At 41.5% G+C, this 22,181-nt stretch overlaps 1 protein-coding gene across 2 annotated transcripts in view; it reads right to left on the reverse strand.

Moving 5' to 3' along the window:
* heatr5b (HEAT repeat containing 5B) overlaps positions 1-22,181 on the reverse strand; it is a 29,735-nt gene that overhangs the window by 6,784 nt on the left and 770 nt on the right. The window contains exons 2-28 of one of the 2 annotated variants that reach the window (XM_047351117.1): positions 21,046-21,199; positions 20,749-20,960; positions 17,642-17,750; positions 17,377-17,526; positions 14,358-14,529; positions 14,105-14,262; positions 13,681-13,930; positions 9,525-9,680; positions 9,194-9,444; positions 8,986-9,097; positions 8,748-8,900; positions 8,559-8,658; positions 8,357-8,466; positions 8,111-8,274; positions 7,049-7,224; positions 6,804-6,909; positions 6,539-6,729; positions 6,221-6,380; positions 5,772-5,961; positions 4,701-4,870; positions 4,463-4,610; positions 4,184-4,363; positions 3,853-4,107; positions 2,673-2,854; positions 2,506-2,574; positions 1,033-1,212; positions 721-961 (exon numbers count right to left, since the gene is read on the reverse strand). In XM_047351117.1, the coding sequence (XP_047207073.1) occupies positions 721-961; positions 1,033-1,212; positions 2,506-2,574; positions 2,673-2,854; positions 3,853-4,107; positions 4,184-4,363; positions 4,463-4,610; positions 4,701-4,870; positions 5,772-5,961; positions 6,221-6,380; positions 6,539-6,729; positions 6,804-6,909; positions 7,049-7,224; positions 8,111-8,274; positions 8,357-8,466; positions 8,559-8,658; positions 8,748-8,900; positions 8,986-9,097; positions 9,194-9,444; positions 9,525-9,680; positions 13,681-13,930; positions 14,105-14,262; positions 14,358-14,529; positions 17,377-17,526; positions 17,642-17,750; positions 20,749-20,960; positions 21,046-21,171 (4,471 nt within the window). In that variant the 5' untranslated portion in view covers positions 21,172-21,199. Of the gene's footprint in view, positions 1-720; positions 962-1,032; positions 1,213-2,505; positions 2,575-2,672; positions 2,855-3,852; positions 4,108-4,183; positions 4,364-4,462; positions 4,611-4,700; positions 4,871-5,771; positions 5,962-6,220; positions 6,381-6,538; positions 6,730-6,803; positions 6,910-7,048; positions 7,225-8,110; positions 8,275-8,356; positions 8,467-8,558; positions 8,659-8,747; positions 8,901-8,985; positions 9,098-9,193; positions 9,445-9,524; positions 9,681-13,635; positions 13,931-14,104; positions 14,263-14,357; positions 14,530-17,376; positions 17,527-17,641; positions 17,751-20,748; positions 20,961-21,045; positions 21,200-22,181 lie in introns of both variants that reach the window. The other variant, XM_047351116.1, reaches the window with a different exon arrangement.

Here is a 22,181-nt window from a genome sequence, read left to right on the forward strand (position 1 = left end):
TGGTTTGCAGCTAACGAAAACCCAAACTTAATGTTCTCAGAATATTGAATACAACATAAGACCAATTAAAAAAAAAATGTTTTTTTAGAACATGAATGTGGATCTACTGAAAAGTATGTCCAAATACTTTACAGAATACAGCCCTGAGTCAATACTTGGTCAGGGCTACTTTTGCTTGAATTACTTTATCAATGAAGTGTGGCATAGATGGGATCAGCATGTACGTCTGCTGAGGAGTTAAGGAAGTCTTCGTGATACACCTCCATAAATTATTAGATGGACTTTGCTTCACATTCCTCTAAAGGCTACTTGTGTACCTTTTTCTTCCACTTTACTTTCCATTAATAAGCTTAGATACAGCAGTTTGAACAGCTAGCTTCTTTAAACACTACCTTTTGTGGCTTATCCTCCTTATGGAGGATGGAGGGTGTCAATGAGTGTCTGTTGGACAACTGTCCAGTCTGCAGTCTGAAATATATCACTAATGGTGAGTTTCACTTTTTCAACTGAATAACTGAAACAAATTGCCTTATTGATGATATTCTCATTCATGGACAAGAACCTGATATTAATATGAAGACCTGCTGATGACCAGAGCATTTCTTATGATGTTCTCATACATTACGCTTTAGGATTAGCTTTAATCAGAAGAGTAAACAGAAAAAAGTTTGAAATGGAACATTTTAGATTAATTGTTGTGGTAAATAATTCATCCTGTACCATCAGGTGGTAGCTGACTGGAGAACTCAGCAGGCAGAGTAAGCAGCGCGTAGTCTCGCAGCATGGCCAGCCAGAGGCGGCTCAGAGAAGGCAGCTCTGGCTGCACTAAGATAATGAGGCTATCTGGAGGAAGCACATCCGCACCCAGGTCATCCTCGTCCTCATCCTCATCTTCTCTTCCTACCGGTTTGGCAGGTTTAGCCTCTGCCTCTTTCTTGATTTTCATTGCCACCACGTACACCTGACCAATACAGACAACAAGCACGATCAGATTTTGTACAGTGTAAAAATGAGAAAATTCTGTAAACTTACCTCAGCCCAGGCCTTTAGCACAGCCAGCTTCTCCATGGTGGTGGCACTCTCACTGTACAGCTGACTGGACGAGCCCTTCCCAGCCTGCACCTTGTCCAGCGATGAGACAAGCAGGTTGTGGACTCGCCGCAGGTCATTGAGGTCGCTGACTACACCACTACCGATCCATGTACTACACACCTTTAGACACACAGAGAATCAAGGTGTGAGACCCTATATGTTCTCATACTGTGCTTGTAAAAAAATTAAATACAGTTACCATCTGAGAGAATGTCATAGTAAATTTGTCCCTTTCAGGATGGATTTGAAGTATTCCTTATCTCAGGGTGGAGCAAGAATACTTCAAACAATTTCAATAAATTTTAAAGCCCACAATGGGATGACTGAGTTTCTCTAATAGGATCAAAATTATACATGCAGACTCACATATAAACCAACACCCCCACTAATATTCGGTTAATGTCCCTTATGCCCCTTTTCCAGTGGCTCCATTTGGCCCTACTGAACTCCACTTGGCTAATTTTTCCATACCGGTACCTACTTTTTTGTTCCTTGCTCCTGAGCAGCTACGACCTTCGGGCCTCCAAATATTCTTCCAATCATCAATCTTTATTTCAGTCCTTTGGCTCGTCCATGTGGACATCTTCAAATTCCTGTTGATCTTAAGGGTGTCTTATGCAGTCAGTCCATGGTGGTTTTAAACTGGTTTCATTGTGGACAGTAAGGTTGGTGTTCTAAAAGTATCCAGGTCATCGCAGGCTTGAATCTGTTTTCTTTTTTTTTTTTTTTACACCATAACCAATTTTCTTTCTTTTGAGGGTCAGTTTGGGTGAGATGATTCAAACCAATTTGGGTGTTCAACAAGGACTATGATCCCAAAGACATTTCAAAATTGATTTCGTAACAAACAAATCAGGCTTTTGGGATGGCCTGCCGCAAACCTTGAATGTAACTGCATTAAATAGTGCAAACCATGCTTAAAATTCAGGTCCATTTCAAGGAATCCAAACAAGTTCTACCAATTCTGCTAAAAACATTCACAATAAATGTATTTATCTGTTAAAGTTGTTAATTCTTGTTTTATGAAATATATAAAAGTTTTGTATTGCATTATTATTCCAACCTTAAAAATAATTCTTCAGATAACATTGCATGATAGTCATGCTGATGTTGAGTGTACGGAAACTTTTTCACTCCAGCTTTATATTTGTTTAGACTCAGACTCAATGTGGCACAAAGGAAATAAAATTAAAAAAAACTGGAAAAATGGGAGCATTTAAAAGAGGAGCTGTTGGATTCAGATCTCATAAACCCCTTAAAAATGCTGCAAACTGATTTGTGAATCACTTTGAGGAGGGTCACAATCCCATTAAGTGCCCTGTGAGGCTGCTTCTATGGGGCAGAGCTCTAGTGAGAGTAATATAAAGAAAATTATGTGAAAAACAAATATTTCTGAATAAAGCAGTGTCTCACCTGGCATGCCTTCGCTGTTATATCAGACGGTGTATCAGGTGAAAATGCAGGTCTGAGGGCAGCTCCAACCTAAGTTCATACAACTTTCATGAATTCTAGTTTTACTCATTTAACTTATTTTTTTAGATTTTACTGATGGAGGACTTCTGAATACATTTCTGACTCACATTGGCCTGGTATTGCTCCAAGATAACGTGCCCTGGGAACTCAGGCTCTGATACGGATGCAAACTTTTTAATGATGTCTTCCAGGGCCTGCAGGCCAGCCATCCTCAGCTGGTTGCTGTGATCTGTGGCTGCCATGAAGGCCATACGGATAAGGTCGGACAAATGGAGCACCAACAGATCTCCTGAATGGACAGACACGGAGGAAGAAACAACAACCACTTAAAAACCAATTTATTGACAACGTATGCAGGAGCACGAACTATGAGCTGTCAACAAAGAAACAAAGAAAACAGATCTCATGACACAATGACTTTTAATTTTCTCCTCTGACAATCCAGTGTCTGATTTCATAATATTGAGATTTTCCTTTTCATAAGAAAGAATGATTTTAGTGAGTGAATGCAGACCAAACCCAATACTGTCTTTAAGGCTGAAAATGAATGCATGCTCCAACCGAGGGGCATTTTTCGTACAATTGCAGCGAGTTACAAAAAATATGCGTGTTCTGAATGGATGTCTGTCCTGTGTGTGAGTGCCTGAACCAGTCTATCCAGTCTGTTTGCAGCAACAGCTGTTCTCCAGGTTCTTGTATTGCTAGAAGAAAGGGAAAATCTATCTGCTGTTATGACTGTCTCCTGTGAGGAAGGAGAATTTAGTAACACAACAGGTATGCCACGTCATTTCTATGCTTTCACAATTTAGCACCTTCTACAACCCTGAACATACAGCAGGACCTACAATAAAAGCCTCTGCATTGCCCAAAAAGACTTAAAGATGTAGTAGCTCCAAAAGGTGGTTCTACAAAGTCTTTTCCAATGGGGCCGAATACATTGTTCAGATTTTTATAAACACCCTTTTCCTTCTAGTTCACAACTACACACCACTTTGTTTTAGTCTATCATAAAAACATCCCATCAAAATACAGACATTAATGACTGTAATATTTTACAGTCCTCCATCTGTCACAGTGGAAACGCTCTCCCAGTTCTACTTACTCATCTCTTGCATTGCTCAGTCTTCATTCAAAACACACGTGGATCAGCAATTTTTTACAAGCTGACCGTAGAGCTCCGCACAGGCTGCAAGACCATTTATTGTATATACACTCAAGCAAAAAAAATGTATGGATAAAAAAAAGATTAGGATGCTAGGAAACACCAGCGACACAGTAAAATGGTACCTTTGGGGTTCTTTGCTTGCGCAGAGCGTGCTGTTGCCAGGTCAAAGTGCGCCTTGTCTACATTCTCACACAACAGGATGATGCGGCACAAGCAGTCTGCTGCAAACACCCGGGTCACCCAGCGTGGCGCCACAGATGGCTTGGACTTGTCATCGTCCCCCAGGCCTGTGAACATGGTGTCGTCGTCCATCTCATCTTTTTTCTCAGAGTCCTCCTCATCTTTCTCCACCTCAAATACCACGGCCCCCCCTACATCTGAGAGAGGAGATGGGCATTTTCAATAAGGCACTGATTTAAAAGATACAGTTTAATTTGTTTTTTGTAAGCTTGCCTGTTGTTGCTGCGAGGACGTCTTTGCAGAGTTTGAGCCAATGAGAAAGCTTTTCCACAGCGAGAGATGACAGCATGTGACCCAGAGTGTCATGGATGTCAGAACACAACTTCCTGTCCGTCTCTCGATCCAGCATGCCGAACAGAACGCCTTCCAACCCAGTTTCTGTTATGTTTAGGTCTGAACCACACATCAGGACAATACAGCATGAGTTAGTATCTCAGTGAGCCAATATTATGAAACAGAATTGACCTTGTCGAACGCATGATTTAGGCTCACTGATTGTTGTGTTGTCTTTGCCGTCTCCTGCTTTCTTTGCCAGGCTCATGGCATACTCACAGACCTCTGCAGCCTCCCTCTGGGCAAGCTGCCTAAGACACGCTACGGCAGCACGACGCAGCAACAAGTGTGAACTGCACAAATGCACCTGAAGGAATCCCACAGCACAGTGAGAAATCACCACTGAAATCAGTGCAATCTGCACTCTTCTGTGATGTAAAACCTGTATCTCACTTACACAGAGGCAGGGCACCAGGCTGGACAGGTTGACGTGTCGAGGAGCGAACATGTGCAGCTGCTGCAAACACGAAATGGCGGCTGCTTGGACCAGGGAGTCGGAGTGGTCCTGCATTATGGCACAACCGACCAGGCAGGACGAGCGGATGGTGGAAATAGTTGCTCCATTTCCTTGAGAACCCAATTAATTAGAAAACCAGACGGGAGCTGTTTTTAACAACCAGAAGCCACAGAAAACTGCAGATGACGGGCGAGGACTAATCAAAATGTTTTTTCAATTAACGTTCTTTGCATTAGTTATCTAGCATTAGAAAAACTGGTTTCATGAGTTAAATAATATCAACCAGCAGAAGATCACAATCTTTTATACTTCATAAGAGTCAGTAGGTCAGGGTGAAATACAAAGTTTTTAGAGAATCTTACATAATTATATCAAACTATATACAATTTGAGCAATTCTTTGACTATTAATGTTCACAATTAATGAAAAAACCCAACTACACAGAACAATAAACTAATATACAATGGTATAAGTACATGGGCATAACATGGTTTGTTTAGAGGTGCAAAAGGGAAGTAGGAAACGCTGAATTGGCAAGTGTACAATAGGGGGGTTAAAAGTGGAGAAAGGGGCAAAGCGCCCCATAATCGTCTTACAATCTGTTAAATCGGGAACATTCACTGATGCTAAAGTGTTTATTTATTATGGTAACAGGAATTCATGGGTCACAGTTGGGGTTTTAACACAGCACACCCAAATCTTAGCCTACTCTGCATTGGATCAGATTTTCTTTGACATGCAACAGACTTGAAAGACTTTAGAAACTCTCTCCCCATCAGTCCTCAATCTCACACTTCTCCAGAAAAAGGAGAAGTGTGTATTAAACACCCATCAAAACTATTTCTTTTTAAAAACCTTTTAAAAAGTTTAGAATGGTGACCTGCATAAGTTTAAAATTTCTGTCACTGCCACCTGCTGGCAAATAAATGCAGCTTCATAAGAAAATATGACCCAAGTATAGAAGCAGTTGTTGTTGCATAGTAGAAATAAAGCCTAATCGACCAAACTTACCCTGCAATTCTGGGCCAACAGTAGTGATCAGAGCTCCCAAGCAGCGGCCCAAACACTGGTGAACCTCTGTGTGAGATGGCGGCACGGTAAGCAGAAGGGTGAGCACCAGGGAGAGCGTGGGCTCCACGTAACCTCGGTACATGGGGCCGCTAGAATCCACGATCAGAGCCAGAGAGTGCAGAGCCCAGGTCTGAGAAAAGAGGTGTATACAGACCAAATTTGTGGGATTTTTTAGGTTTTTGTGGCATTAGTGGCCTTAATTTGCAGTATTCAGATAGGAATTGGGCAGAGAGAGAAAGGGGAATACATGTAGCAAAGGTCCCAAGGTCAGCTGGGTCAAAGACTATAGCTTGCATATGTGGACGCTCTACCTCTACACCACACGCCGCCCCAAAAGAAAAGAACACATTTATATGCTGATTTTAAAATCCACTGTTTTTGTCCAATACCTGAACTTCATGAGAAGATCCATCCTGAGCGAGAGCCAACAGGATGCTAACACTGGTTTTTAAGTGCTGGCCAGAGCCGATCCCTCCAACGTATCGATGTAGACAGCCAAGAGCCAATGAATGGCCTGTCCTTGAAACCACATCACGAGCCGACTTCAGCCTTCAGTCACATCAGAAAAGACAAGAACAAAGATCATTCTCATGAATAGATTTCTAAGCTAATACCTAAAAATGTTTTGGTGAACAGATTCTGTTTCTCCACATTTCTAAGTCCTTGACAAATTAAAAAATTAAAATACAAAAACACAATATGCCTACTTGTCAAAGCTGGTCTGTGCCATTCTGGCGATGAAGGTGGCCTCTCCCACCACCTGGGCCATCCTACCCAAAGCTTCCCCGGCAGCACAACGCAGGATCGGATTGGGATTGTCCAGCGCTCCCATCACCAGAGCCAGAGCAGACTTCCGGACCTCCTCCGGGCCCAGAGTGCTCTTGTTCTCAGCCAAACCCTTTAATAAGTAACAGGTTTTAACTATAACATCAATGGTCCTGTTTCAAGAGGACATACTGTCTGTTTCCTTACTTTGAGGGCACTGAGCACCGCAGTAAAGATGTTCAGCTGGACTGCCTGCTGTCGAACTCCTTTGGCCTGCTTAATGCACTCTGCAAAGTGGTCTAGCATCTGCAGCCTGAAATACACAAAGCAAAGAAACAAACAGAAACAAAAAGAGAGTTAAATAGTAAGAAAGGCAATACTAGCAAAAGTTAATGCAGTTTTCATGTTAAAATCCATTTACAAATGTTCATCGTAACAGCAGAACTGCTTACCTGTGTTTGAAGGAGACATGGGGGAAAACCACCCCAAACAGAGCAACTGAAGCATCGATGACTGACACACCCAGAGGTAGAGGCCCTGGGATGGCCTCGCCGACGGGGACACGCAGGTAGATTGACGAGGGGTCATGTTCCAGAGCGCCGCTGCCGGATGCGCTGTTGGGCTGCAGCTATTGGCAAACAGTGTCACAATTATTTTTCACAAAAAAATTTTATTGCAATATAGCTCAAGCATCTTTTAACATCAATTTCCAAGTTTTGCCTCAGATTTTAAAATTTTTTACCTCTGCATTTTGACTGGGCCCTTCAAACACATTAATATGCTTGACAGTTTCTTTCCAGAATTGCTCTTTATATACCTCCATTCATTGTTCCCATTAATTTCTGTCCAGTTTCCCTGGCCCTTCAGCAACATAATGCTGCCACCATCATTTTGCACAGAGGCCAAAAGGTTCAATTCTGGTCTCATTTGCCCAGACCTTCCTCCTCATGTTTGCTGTGTTCCCTACATGGCTTAAACAGAACTTCTTATGATATTTTATCAGTTCTCCAATCCTCTTTGTTCCCAGAAGATGGATAAAACAGAGCTCTGTGAGATGCTGAAAACTTGTGATATTTCTTTATAATCTATCCCATTTCTAAAATTTTCCAGAACCTTCTCCCTGACCCGTATGCTGTGTTCCTTGGTCTTCAAGATGCTGTTTGTTCACGAATGTTCTCCAACAAACCTCTGAGGCCTTCTGAGAACAGCTGGATTAGTACTGAGATTAAATCACACAGGTTCACATGTATGGCAACTTAATAAGGTAGTTGATTACACTGGATTTTATTTTGGGGTATGAGATTAAAAGGGGTTAAATACATAAGGACACCACAAGTTTCAAATTTTTATTTGTAAAATTATGCATAATTTTCTTACTAAATAAGTTATGCACTACTTAAATAACATATATTTAGGGTTTATGGTTTTGCTGAGACCAGATATGAAAAAGGGAAGGTATACTTTTCCAAGGTAATATATGATTGATTTTGTAGGAATACTGGATCTGAACCAACTTGATCCTCGATGGACTTGTGGTCAGTTTCCTGTAGCCAGGAGCCCATGAGCACGCTGTCATCATAGTGGCACAGAGAGCGCAACAGAGAGGTGGTGGTGTTGGCGGAGTTGTCGGTCAAAGTGAACTCTGCCACCAGTTCCCTCAGGAGAGCATTAAAGCTGCCTACAAAAAGATTTAAAAACAGCTCTTAAAAAACAAAAACCTGCAACATTTGCAAAAAATCTTTTAACAGCAGCTGTGTTACCTTCATACGTCTTAGGAGGCAACAGGGCCAAGATGTCATACAACCTGAGTCTCACCATTGCTGCACTTGCTTTTAGGTGAGCACCATGGACTTTAATGATGGCAGGGACCCTGAAAAAGGCATTTAGGAATTGCAACAAATACTCAACATCACATGGTTCTGCCTTCAACATCTTCAACTGGTAAATAAACTTCCAACTCACTGTGACATCATGGTCATTGCACATTCGATGGGAGTCATGAGTCTACGGATGACATCTTCAGTGAGAAGCTCGGGACAGTGCGCCACAAAGCTACGCATGGCTGCAGGACACAGAAAGAAATTATAAGTTGAATATAGGAAAGCAGAGATTATAGAGCAGGTTAAAACTTTACGGAGTAGAGGTCTTTACCACACAGGGCTCCAGCCCGGCCCTCCAGAGTGACCTGCCACGTGAAGGAGTCCCCTCTGGCCTTTTCAGCCTCCAGTTCCTTCTGGGAGCGTGGAAACACGTTCCTCCACAGCAGCAGCATTTTTGGAAGATGGTAGCGGACGAGTGAGGAACCTATAAATGTATTCAAACACAGATTAGTGATAACGGGTAAGAGAAACTGCTGGTAAACAGCTCAAACCCTTTGTATGAGACTCACCTAAAGTCATGAGGGCCCCCAGCAGAAGCCATCCAGCCTGTGTGCGCTGCAGGGACAGTCGGCTATTCTGAGCTGCTGTACGCAGAAGATCTTCTGCTATGCTGACCACCAGCTACAGATCGAGCAAAGACCATGTAATTATTCATCTCCTTATTTAAAGACACTTGAGGGAGTTAAAATGACAGAAATAAAAGGGTTGTTTTTACACCTTGCCCTTGGAGTGAGGGATACCCAGTGGACACTGGTGTACTCCTCCCAGCAGAGCTGCCATAGCAAAGCTGTAGCCGCTCACGGCCTCAGGAGAACTCTTCAGGTTGTTGATTCTCTCTGCGCAGCGGTCCAGCAGCGGAGACAGCTGATAGGGTAGAGCCACGGCCACACAGCGCAGGCACCACGCGGCTGCCAGACGTGCTGCCATGCTTGGATGCAGCAGCACTGAGGTCACAGTTTCAAGAAGTCCTGGAACATGAACATTTAGTGTAAATCCTCGATCCAAAGTTACACAAGAGTTGGATGTTATGTTTATGTGTGCGTCTCACCGATTGAAGGCTCCTGGATAAGCGGGGAAGCCGTTGCACTCAAGCTCTGAACTAAACTGCCCAGTTCTTTCAGGGCGCACACCATAACATGCTGACTGGCAGAGACGTCAGCTGCTCCCGCCTTGTTCTCACCGCTGATGTCGTTCACTACTGCCTCTTGACAAACGTAGCAGAAAAAACAAACAAGCAATTCAAACATACTGCTTATTCTTAACTGATAAAATATCATAAAACAGTAATTTTCTTCAGAATGTGTGCAGCGCTGATGGATGTAATGGCTTAAAAATCAGCAAAACTTGAATGGTTTTGATTTAATAAAGATAATCATAATCCTTATATCACAAAAGGGGCAATAAAACAGCTTAAAAGTAGTTCTAATCGACCACATTAGGCTACACACTGCTGTCACACATTCAGCGATTAGGTTCTTCAATTACTTGGTTTTCGACCCGGGAAATATTTGGACACTGACATTTTATTTTCAGATGTACTTAGATTTACTAAGATTCTAATTTATTTTAGCTACATAAAGCATATTTAGGATTATGGAAATTACTGAATATCAAATAGAGTCTGAATCTTAAAATAATCATATCAGCATTAGAGGGTGTAGGAAATAAAGATTTATAGGAAGAAAATGTTAATTGTTTTTGTATTTTAAAAAAAAGAATTATTTAGAAACAGTCGTTTTGGTTAAATGAAAATAATTAAATATATTAGAGGTATTAATAATTGTGGGCTTAACTAATGTTAGCATATATAAAATGCTTTTTACCTGAATCAAACGTAAAGAAAAGACATAAGAACATGATGACCTTGAAATATGTTCTTATACGTATATAAAGTATGCATCCAGTTTATAATGTTCCGCCATTTTATATATAATTCATGTACCGGGGGTGAAGGCTACAAAATTACAGTGTACCAGCTACTTTTTGATAGCAATAATCCTTTCTTTTTTTTTTTGTCTGACCATCTTGGGATGAATGTTCAATGTTCTCCATACAAGATATGAGTGCTCCCAAGAGGTAAACTCCCCTAATGTCAGACACTTCAAGCATTCAGCATGCTGAGGTGAGTGAATCTTCATCAGTGTAGACCATCTTGATAGTAAAGCACCACCATTATCCAGTCTTTTTGGGGGTTTTTTATGTTTATACAGTCATATTCAATAAATCTGAATATTATTGAAAAGTTTATTTTAGTAACTTAATTCACCAAGTTAAAAATATTATATACATGAATTACACACATACTGATATTTTCAAGCCTTTATGTCTTTTAATAATGATGATGTTCTCCATACAGGTAATGAAAACATAATATTTAAGATTAGAATATTTAATTTAGATAAAAATAAAAAACATTTTTAATATAGAAATGTAGGATTAATTAAAAGTATGTGCTTAAATGTTATTTTCAAAAGGTACTTTTAAATCTGACAAACGAGCCTCATCAAAACAGATTCTAATTTATTAAATATGACTGAACAAGTTGCAACTGATAGATACGGTATAATTATTTTTCATGTTTAGTTTTTACTTGATTTTAATTCTAGTTGAGCTAGAAATATTCCTAGAGTCTCTAGAAATAGAATGGGAGGCAGATCCTTTAGTTTCAGGCTACTCTCCTGTGGAACCAGCTCCCGGTTTTGGTTTGTGAGGCAGACACCCTGTCTACTTTTAAGGCTAGGCTTAAAACTTTCCTTTTTGATAAAGCTTATAGTTAGAGTGGCTTAGGTTATCCTGAGCTATCTTCCTTATTTTTTACCTCCGCCTTCCTCCCTCCCTGTTGGATGGAGTAAGGGGGAGTCAGGTTTAGCCAAAACCGGCTCAGTTAAGGTTGAGGTGCAAACACACCCTCCATTTCTGCTACCTGTATGACCCCCTCTCTTTTCCAATGGTTATAATCAGTCAGACAGAGAGAGGTATCCCAATCCTTGTCGTTTTTAGTTTAACAATGGCCATCAGTAAGCTCTAGATGGACAAACTTTATCAGTTTATTATTTTACTTAGTGCCCCTACACGTGGCCCGTTCTGGGGTGGCCGGGCTCTGGCACTCGGTGGTTTGGTCTGGCCTCCCCAGCGTCGTTCCGGACCCTTTGTGGGTGCCTGGAGACGACATTGTTGTAAATAAGCGCTATATAAATAAATAAACTGAAACTATCTGTGTAGTTATGCTGCTATAGGCTTAGGCTGCTGGAGGACATAATGACCACTTTCACCCTCTTCGCTACATTCTCACACTACTCTCCAATTCTGCATTATTTGCTGTTATTTCAGTTTTTAACTAAATGTTCTCTCTCTTTTCTCTTCCTAGAAGCTACACCTGGCCTGACTCTGTGTCTACCTGTGACACCTTTCTGGAGAGGGGCATCGTAAAAGCTTCTGCCGGCAACAACTTAATGCTCACCCTCTACCGATGATCCACATAGCCCTGTCTTTTAGTGTTTAACCCTTTCTCTCTCCTAGATATAGCAATTGACTGAGCTTTTACTGTAACTAATTATATGTGCTCTCTTTCAGACTCTAACCTTGAAAACTGGCTCAGAGTTTATCTGTTCTTTCTTTCTAGGTGAAACGACTAAAGGAGCTACATCCATTAACATTTACTTTTCCTCCCCATAGAAAGTACTCCTGGATCAGTGTTTCTGTGTTCTCTTTGTGTCTCTGCTCTGTTCTCTCAAACACCCAGTCGGTCGTGGCAGATGGCCGCTCACACTGAGCCTGGTTCTGCTGGAGGTTTCTTCCTGTTAAAAGGGAGTTTTTCCTCTCCGCTGTCGCTACATGCATGCTCAGTATGAGGGATTGCTGCAACACCAGTGACTGTCCACTGTCTCTACATGCTCATCCAGGAGGAGTGAATGCTACAAATCTCTGACTCGATGCAATCTCCTGGGTTTCCTTAGATAGAAAACATTTTAACCAATTTGAATAAATAACTGAATCTGACTGCACTGTTCAATGGTTAGGATTAATTGGAATGTATGTACCTGACTTTTGTGAAGTGCTTCGAGACGACATGTTGTGAATTGGCGCTATATAAATAAACTGAATTGATTTGTGTCACTGTCCAAATATTATAAGCCTGACTGAGTTACAATTCGGAGCTCTGAGGATTTTTGTCACAGAAACATTAAATATCTGTAGTCGTAGCATCAAAGACACAAACAAAAACAAAAACAAAAATGAGCAATTTTGAATGTCTAGAAATCCTCTGAGCTCCAAACAGACAACAATCAGGAGAGATCACACAAAGAAAAAAAGTCTAAAGGGTCAGATTTAAAGCTGCTTCTTGATCTGTGGCAGAACTGTGCTTCATACACTGGGAAACAAATTTAGAAGAGACACCTGGAAACCCATCAGGCTCCAGTTCTCATTGCTTTTTTCCAGTTGGCCACAAACATTTGTCGAATTTTTATTTCAAGAAGTTTCACAGATCAAACTGGCTGGAAAAGCTTTGGCAGCAAGTATAAAGTGAACAACAAAGAGCCCACAATCATGTCTGGAGAGAAACAAACTGAACTTCTCTGTTAAAACTGTCCTAAAGTGAACAACAGAATGATGTCCTGTAAGAGTTTATAGGTTTCATAGCAAATCAGAGTAAGAATCATCCTTTCGAATGTGTAATGGTGATTTATAAAACACACGGATGGGATGCTGTGTAGGAGAGAAGCTAAACCTATGTTGCAGTAGTTAAAATGTATTGCTGTAAATTTAGAGGCACATGCAGTGTTTTTTTTTTTTTTTGCTGATATAAGCCAGATGTTTACCATCAGAAATTGTTATTTGCTCCTCAGGGATTATAAAGCAATGACAGAATAAACTAGCAGACAAGCAGCCATGATGACTATGAAATAATGGAGGAATGAATTAATGATAAGCTGTGTTGCTGATGAATGATATTACTGACATTACGATGCTGCCTGTGGTTAAAAAGAGATGGAAAGAGAAATGAGACGTATCCTAAAGAAGCAAAGACAGAAAGGCAAACCAGAAAAAGAAAAGGAAAATACGCCAAACTCTGTCCACCCAAGAACAAAACATGCAATGATTGCAATGATTCTGAACGCAGAGAGAAATAAATATGAAAATGATGGATGAGTACTTACTCTGTAATGCTCTGAACCGTGATATTTCCCCCCCATCCTCCTTACCCACAGCCCTCATTTGTTTGCTGATGGCTTGGCAGATTTCTTTGCCGGCCGCAATCTGAGCTTTCTCTCCTAGCAAGCCCCCCAGTGTGGCGCGCAGCATGAAGGACACACAGCGCCGCGAGTACACAGCCTCGACATGCGTCTGTGTGGCCCGTGGATGAGACACAAGGTCCAGGACGTGGGACAGAAATTTGGCGAAATTGCGCTCCAGCCACTGACCACCCAGTGTGGTCACAAACACAACGTAAGCCTGAGGAGAGAGAAGAGGACTACAGATAAGTTGGAAGAAAACAGAATATCCCCATACATATTTCAGTTCCAAATTCCAGACTTTCCTTCTGTCCCTTTAAGCCCATTTTCAAAACCATAAATACAAAAGATGGATGGATGAATGGATGGATGGATAGAACCACCAAGTTCTCACCTGTGTGACACCCACTCGCACCTCCCTGCTGACAGAGGCTCCCCCCTTTAACATCTCCCCTCCGCTCTTTAGGAAGCCAGATCCACCACGTAGGAACCCCGTGGCCATCAGCTCCAGCACCTCATCCAGTGTAGCCCGCTTCACATTCTGACGCATCACTGTGAGTGACACAAATTATGTTTGAAAAAGCGAGTTTGGCAGTCTAACCTAAAAATAGCAGAAACAAAGTGTCCTGTTAATCGAGTTCAACTACCTGCAGCTTGTTTGGGCATGAGGGCTGTGGCCATGACCGTACCCAGCAGTTTGGCCACTGCCACCCGAACACCATAGTTGGAGCCTTCCAAGGCTTTAAAACACAGAGTGGCCACATTTTCCAGTTCTGTTGTCCACATGAAAACTGCCTCATTCTGCAGCTCCAGCAGACACTGACCAGACAGGAACAAAGAACGAAAGCTACTGCTACTTTGTAATTTGATTCATTACGTAGAGAATCTAGAATAGAATAGAATAGAATAGAATAGAATAGAATAGTTGTTTATTTGTTATTTGGGGATTCCAGCACACGTTAATTCATACCAGCCTTGAGGATGTTTTGGCAAACTGGTCAAGGGACCTGGAGTTGCTTTCAATAGTTACCAGGTAGGCTGAACATATTAGAACAAAGTTACTCGGTTTATTCGTTTGAGCTTTCCACCTCTGTCTATTATGAAACACGCTGCGTTTGAAAATATTGGCAGCGTTTTGGAAATCTCAGAGCTAAGGTGAGGGTCATCATTCTCCAGAGAATTCACACAGAAACTGATGTTTAGAGTTAGCGATGCTAACGGCTGAGTGCTAATATTAAACGCCAAAGGCAGCTTAAATGTCTTCTCTGTAGTCATTTGTCCTTAAAACTCTACATTACTGTAACTGCTTGTTTTTACACATGGAGCAGTGTAGCCTTTGCTCTTAATACAAATATTTAATTATTGGTCACATCAAGAAGGTTAAAAGGAAATATTAACACTTTAAGTTGTAGTTTTAATGAACTGGGCTAAAATCTGCATCGGTAGCTCCACGCTTTACAAAACCCGGAGATCAGATATCTGGTCGGTGCAGCTCTAAAATAAAGTGTACTTGTTTAAACTGAATTTTATTTTTGTGCAAAAAAGGGCCTTGTACAAGATCACAGGCACACCTATGCAGAGAACTACTGCAGGAAAGTAGTTACCGCAGCAACAAAAACATTGCAAATAAACTGAAATACAGGTCCTTCTCAAAATATTAGCATATTGTGATAAAGTTAATTATTTTCCATAATGTCATGATGAAAATTTAACATTCATATATTTTAGATTCATTGCACACTAACTGAAATATTTCAGGTCTTTTATTGTCTTAATACGGATGATTGTGGCATACAGCTCATGAAAACCCCAAATTCCTATCTCACAAAATTAGCATATTTCATCCGACCAATAAAAGAAAAGTGTTTTTAACACAAAAAACGTCAACCTTCAAATAATCATGTACAGTTATGCACTCAATACTTGGTCAGGAATCCTTTTGCAGAAATGACTGCTTCAATGCGGCGTGGCATGGAGGCAATCAGCCTGTGGCACTGCTGAGGTCTTATGGAGGCCCAGGATGCTTCGATAGCGGCCTTTAGCTCATCCAGAGTGTTGGGTCTTGAGTCTCTCAACGTTCTCTTCACAATATCCCACAGATTCTCTATGGGGTTCAGGTCAGGAGAGTTGGCAGGCCAATTGAGCACAGTGATACCATGGTCAGTAAACCATTTACTAGTGGTTTTGGCACTGTGAGCAGGTGCCAGGTCCTGCTGAAAAATGAAATCTTCATCTCCATAAATCTTTTCAGCAGATGGAAGCATGAAGTGCTCCAAAATCTCCTGATAGCTAGCTGCATTGACCCTGCCCTTGATAAAACACAGTGGACCAACACCAGCAGCTGACACGGCACCCCAGACCATCACTGACTGTGGGTACTTGACACTGGACTTCTGGCATTTTGGCATTTCCTTCTCCCCAGTCTTCCTCCAGACTCTGGCACCTTGATTTCCGAATGACATGCAGAATTTGCTTTCATCCGAAAAAAGTACTTTGGACCACTGAGCAACAGTCCAGTGCTGCTTCTCTGTAGCCCAGGTCTGGGGAATGCGGCACCTGTAACCCATTTCCTGCACACGCCTGTGCACGGTGGCTCTGGATGTTTCTACTGCAGACTCAGTCCACTGCTTCCGCAGGTCCCCCAAGGTCTGGAATCGGCCCTTCTCCACAATCTTCCTCAGGGTCCGGTCACCTCTTCTCGTTGTGCAGCGTTTTCTGCCACACTTTTTCCTTCCCACAGACTTCCCACTGAGGTGCCTTGATACAGCACTCTGGGAACAGCCTATTCGTTCAGAAATTTCTTTCTGTGTCTTACCCTCTTGCTTGAGGGTGTCAATAGTGGCCTTCTGGACAGCAGTCAGGTCGGCAGTCTTACCCATGATTGGGGTTTTGAGTGATGAACCAGGCTGGGAGTTTTAAAGGCCTCAGGAATCTTTTGCAGGTGTTTAGAGTTAACTCGTTGATTCAGATGATTAGGTTCATAGCTCGTTTAGAGACCCATTTAATGATATGCTAATTTTGTGAGATAGGAATTTTGGGTTTTCATGAGCTGTATGCCAAAATCATCCGTATTAAGACAATAAAAGACCTGAAATATTTCAGTTAGTGTGCAATGAATCTAAAATATATGAATGTTAAATTTTCATCATGACATTATGGAAAATAATTAACTTTATCACAATATGCTAATATTTTGAGAAGGACCTGTATAATACTGCTCAGATTTGTTATGTTATGGTTTGTTGGGAAAAGTGCTGGTTATACAGTCTAACAGCTGCTGAGAGGAAAGACCCCCCCAACAGCTCTTATTTGTGCATTTAGGATGCAACGGTTGGTTGATAAATGGGTCATGAGCCCAAGTGTTATACATGAGAGATTATTCAGAAGTGTTGTTGGTTTAGCTGAATATGGAATATATCATTAACAGGAAATTTACAAGAAATAATTTGCCGTATTGAACAAGTTAAAATATAAGTTACTAGAATTCTCTAGAGGCTGTTATGTTAATATTGGCTTAAATAACAATAATTAAATCCTCTCCAGTTGTTACAAAGAATCCTCATATAATTGGGGTTATAAAACTATTTTTTTTGTTGGAATACAGCCACTAATCTCATATTTATTAAATCCTTCAGGCCTTCACTGAAGTGTTTCTCAGAAACCAACCTTAGCTACTGCACAGCGTACAGCCATGGATCTGTCTGTGAGCAGGGAGCGGGCGTTCTTGTAGATGTCTCTGTGACATGAAGCTGCAGCTCCACCAAGTCCACTCAGCACCTTCTGCAGGCTGAGCAGGATCTCTCCTCTCCCTTGGGACTACATCAATAACGTTGCAATAAAATAACTAATAAATATATCACAATGACCCCCCAACCTGTCGGTAATGCACAGTTGACGCCAAGCCGCAGTAAAAACAACTTCCAAGTCATACCTCTGCACTCTTTAGCGCTTTCAGTAGATTATTAATGGTGTCTGGAAATGAGCTTCCCAACATCCGGCCCATCTTTTCATAAAATGCTCCAACACAGGCAACTGCAGCACTGTGAGAAAAATATCAACAATAACATTACAGTATGAAAACCAAATCATGAAAACTGAGAATTATTAGAAAAAAAAATGGTGTGGACTATCTCATGAAGGTAAACGTTCTTGTCTGTCCTTTTCTGACATAATTCATCTTCTCCTAGGCAGCATCTGTAGTGGCTTTTATCTAACTGAAAGGTGATGATGCTGACATAACCACAGCGATCCCAAAGACACATTCAACTCCACAGCTCCAATCCTAATTTATAATTTGTCCTGTGACATTTTCATCACCTCCCTACGTACTCTAAAATCTTTCTGAATCTACAGTGTCTTGCAAAAGCCCTTGAACCTTTCCACACTACAACCAAAAACTTTAATGTATTTAATTGGGATTTTAAGTCATACAAAAACACAAAGTAGTGCATAATTGTCAAGGTGAATGAAAAGCATACAGGGGTTGGACAATGAAACGGAAACACCTGGTTTTAGACCACAATAATTTATTAGTAGGATGTAGGGCCTCCTTTTGCAGCCAATACAGCGTCAATTCGTCTTGGGAATGACATATACAAGTCCTGCACAGTGGTCAGAGGGATTTTAAGCCATTCTTCTTGCAGGATAGTGGCCAGGTCACTACGTGATACTGGTGGAGGAAAACGTTTCCTGACTCGCTCCTCCAAAACACCCCAAAGTGGCTCAATAATATTTAGATTTGGTGACTGTGCAGGCCATGGGAGATGTTCAACTTCACTTTCATGTTCATCAAACCAATCTTTCACCAGTCTTGCTGTGTGTATTGGTGCATTGTCATCCTGATTCACGGCACCACCTTCAGGATACAATGTTTGAACCATTGGATGCACATGGTCCTCAAGAATGGTTCGGTAGTCCTTGGCAGTGACGCGCCCATCTAGCACAAGTATTGGGCCAAGGGAATGCCATGATATGGCAGCCCAAACCATCACTGATCCACCCCCATGCTTCACTCTGGGCATGCAACAGTCTGGGTGGTACGCTTCTTTGGGGCTTCTCCACACCGTAACTCTCCCGGATGTGGGGAAAACAGTAAAGGTGGACTCATCAGAGAACAATACATGTTTCACATTGTCCACAGCCCAAGATTTGCGCTCCTTGCACCATTGAAACCGACGTTTGGCATTGGCATGAGTGACCAAAGGTTTGGTTATAGCAGCCAGGCCGTGTATATTGACCCTGTGGAGCTCCCAACGGACAGTTCTGGTGGAAACAGGAGAGTTGAGGTGCACATTTAATTCTGCCGTGATTTGGGCAGCCGTGGTTTTATGTTTTTTGGATACTATCCGGGTTAGCACCCGAACATCCCTTTCAGACAGCTTCCTCTTGCGTCCACAGTTAATCCTGTTGGATGTGGTTCGTCCTTCTTGGTGGTATGCTGACATTACCCTGGATACCGTGGCTCTTAATACATCACAAAGACTTGCTGTCTTGGTCACAGATGTGCCAGCAAGACGTGCACCAACAATTTGTCCTCTTTTGAACTCTGGAATGTCACCCATAATGTTGTGTGCATTTCAATATTTTGAGCAAAACTGTGCTCTTACCCTGCTAATTGAACCTTCACACTCTGCTCTTACTGGTGCAATGTGCAATCAATGAAGACTGGCTACCAGGCTGGTCCAATTTAGCCATGAAACCTCCCACACTAAAATGACAGGTGTTTCAGTTTCATTGTCCAACCCCTGTATATGGTTTCACATGCAGAATACCGTATATTCCCCTTTACTATGATATGGCTAAATAAAATGTAGCGCAAACAACAGTCTTCTGTTAGTAAGGAAGACAGCAGACAGGTCAGGGATAACGTTGTGGAGAAGTTTAAAGCAGGGTTGAGTTTTAAAACAATATCCAGAGGCTTTTAACATCTCATGCAGCATAGTTCAATCAATTTTCAAAAAATGCAAAAATATGGCACATACTGAAATATACAAAGACATAACCACTAACGCTGACAGGCCTGGCAAGGAGAGCATATTTTAGAAAACCAGCCAAGAGGGCCATAGTAACTCTGGAGGAGCTGCAGATACCACGGCTCAGGGGGGGAATTCTACTGACAACCACTACATGTGAAATTCACACGAATGAAGCCATTGTTTAAACAACAGCATAAAAAGTCCCGTTTGCAGTCTGCCATCAGCCATGCAGAGGACATAGCAAACATATGGAAGAAGATGCTCTGGTCAGAAAAAACCAAAATTGATATTTTTGTCTTACATGCAGAACACTATGTGCAACAAAAAACTAGCAATCCATAATACCAAAACACACCAACCCCACTGTGAAGTGTGGTGGGAATGCTTTTCTTCAATAAGTGCAGGAAAGCATGTCAGAGCTGATGGGAAGATGGATGGAGCTAAATACAGGACAGTACTGGAAGAAAACTTGAGACATTTCAAAAGACTTGAGTCTTGTTAGAATGGCCCAATCAAAGTCCAAACCTAAATCCAAATGACAATGTGTGATGAAAATTGATTTTCAAAGATGCTCTACATACAATTCAACTGAGCTTGAGCAAAAATGTGTCTCTAGAAGCACAAAGCTGGAAGAGACATACCTCCAGAAGACTTGCAGCTATATTAGAAAACACATGTTTCATTTTACTTCTGCTTCACAATTATGCACTACTCTGTCTTGGTCTTTCACTTATAATCCCAATACAATAGACTGTATGAACAAACACACAGGAAAAAAAATAACTGCAGCATTGAAGCCGAATGTAGCTATAATCTTCTATTAATGTAAAAAAAAAACATAACACTTATTAATCCTCCCTCTTAAAAACAAAATATATCGGTAGATTATTGCTTGGCTTAACTGCTAATACCCTTCGACAGGGGTCAACTGTGTACGCTTGAACTTTTAAAAGCATTAATGAAAAAGTTAGAACTCCATGTAAATGTTCACAAGCTATAAGGATATTATAAATATGACAATTTAGTGTAGAATTAGCCAACAGAAGATTAAATGGGATCTTACAGTTTTGTTGGTAAGTACGCGGGTGTGTCATCCTTGCTTTTAATGATGTCGTTGCATTTGTCCAGCGTCTGGAAAACGGTGAAGGTATCGCCAATGCTGTAAAGAGTAGCAAGGTTTTTAGCCAGCAGTTTCCTGGTTGGTGGTCCAGGGGCGCTGCTGATTAGTCCTGTTAACTGTTCCACCAGCTTCTTCTGCTTCTCCTTCACATCCACCTGCCATTCAAGCACAGTATAAAGGTCATCGAATGTCTGAAAAGGCAACTACTTAAATAAAGCTACACTAAAATTGACAAATCACCTTATTTGCTGCCACAAGCACTTTATCGAGGAAGCGAAGCCATTCAAAGATGAAGACTGGTCTCTTTGCTTCAGTGATCTGAGCCAAAGCGTCCTCATTGAGCAGCAGACTGTGAGCCAGCTCCATGGCGAGGATCAGCACTGTACACCCTTGTCTGTTAGAAACTGTACATTGTCAATACAAAATGCCAATTCTCTTCCTACTTTGTTTTAAATATATAGAAATGTCTTCAGTTTGTCCACAACACTGCAGAGTTCTGGTGAAAATGTAATTGAGTCACATTATTTAGCTTCTCTTCATTGCTACTTGGTGATGTCCAAAATATTCCTCTTACATACAAAACCATTACTGACACCAAGGGTAGACTAGGGTTTTAACACATTACGTTTTCAAAACTGCCAAAATGATCAAACACACGATTTCAACTGTTAAAAGTTCTTTTAATTAGGTGTCAGAGAAAAGCCTGGAGAGACCGAAGTTTCCTCCAAAGGGAAGAGTAGAGCAGCGCTGCACTCCTCCTGATTTATTGCTGTGAAAGACTGCTCCTATACTTTTCCAACACTTACAAGAAAAACAAATTCATCTGTTGGAAAATCTTTCCAGTTGCAAAATACATATACAGTCATGGTGTGAAAACTAAAAAACAATCTTGGTAGTGGTAGCATGATGCTGCAGGGAAGCCATCCATTCCTTTTATCAAGGTAACACTGTTTTTAAACTACAGGTGGGAAGTTATGAGCACCATGTCTGTTAAGCAGCAGACCATGTTGATTCTACATTCTTGCTATATCAAAATAACAGATTTTTAAAGATAACTGTAAGAATTGGGGCAACTGTGGAGCAATGGGAAGAGCAGTCGTCTGGGAATCTGAAAGTTGTTGGTGTGACTCCAACATCTTCCTGCTACATGACAATATGCCCCTGGGCAAGGCCCTTAACCCCGAGTTGCCGACAGATCTGTGCCTCGGTGTATGAATGCGTGTGTGTTAGTGGGTGCGGCTGGCTGAGTGTAGTTCTTGTCCAGTGCAAAGCACTTTGAGCTGAGCCTTGAGCTGAAGAACACTCATTTTAAATCAGGTTCTGCTTCTTCCTGTTTAAAGGGAATGGTTTATCTCCTCTGTTGCTACATGCTTACT

This window comes from Girardinichthys multiradiatus, chromosome 22 (genome assembly GCF_021462225.1).
Source record: "Girardinichthys multiradiatus isolate DD_20200921_A chromosome 22, DD_fGirMul_XY1, whole genome shotgun sequence".
NCBI classification, from domain to species: Eukaryota; Metazoa; Chordata; class Actinopteri; order Cyprinodontiformes; family Goodeidae; genus Girardinichthys; species Girardinichthys multiradiatus.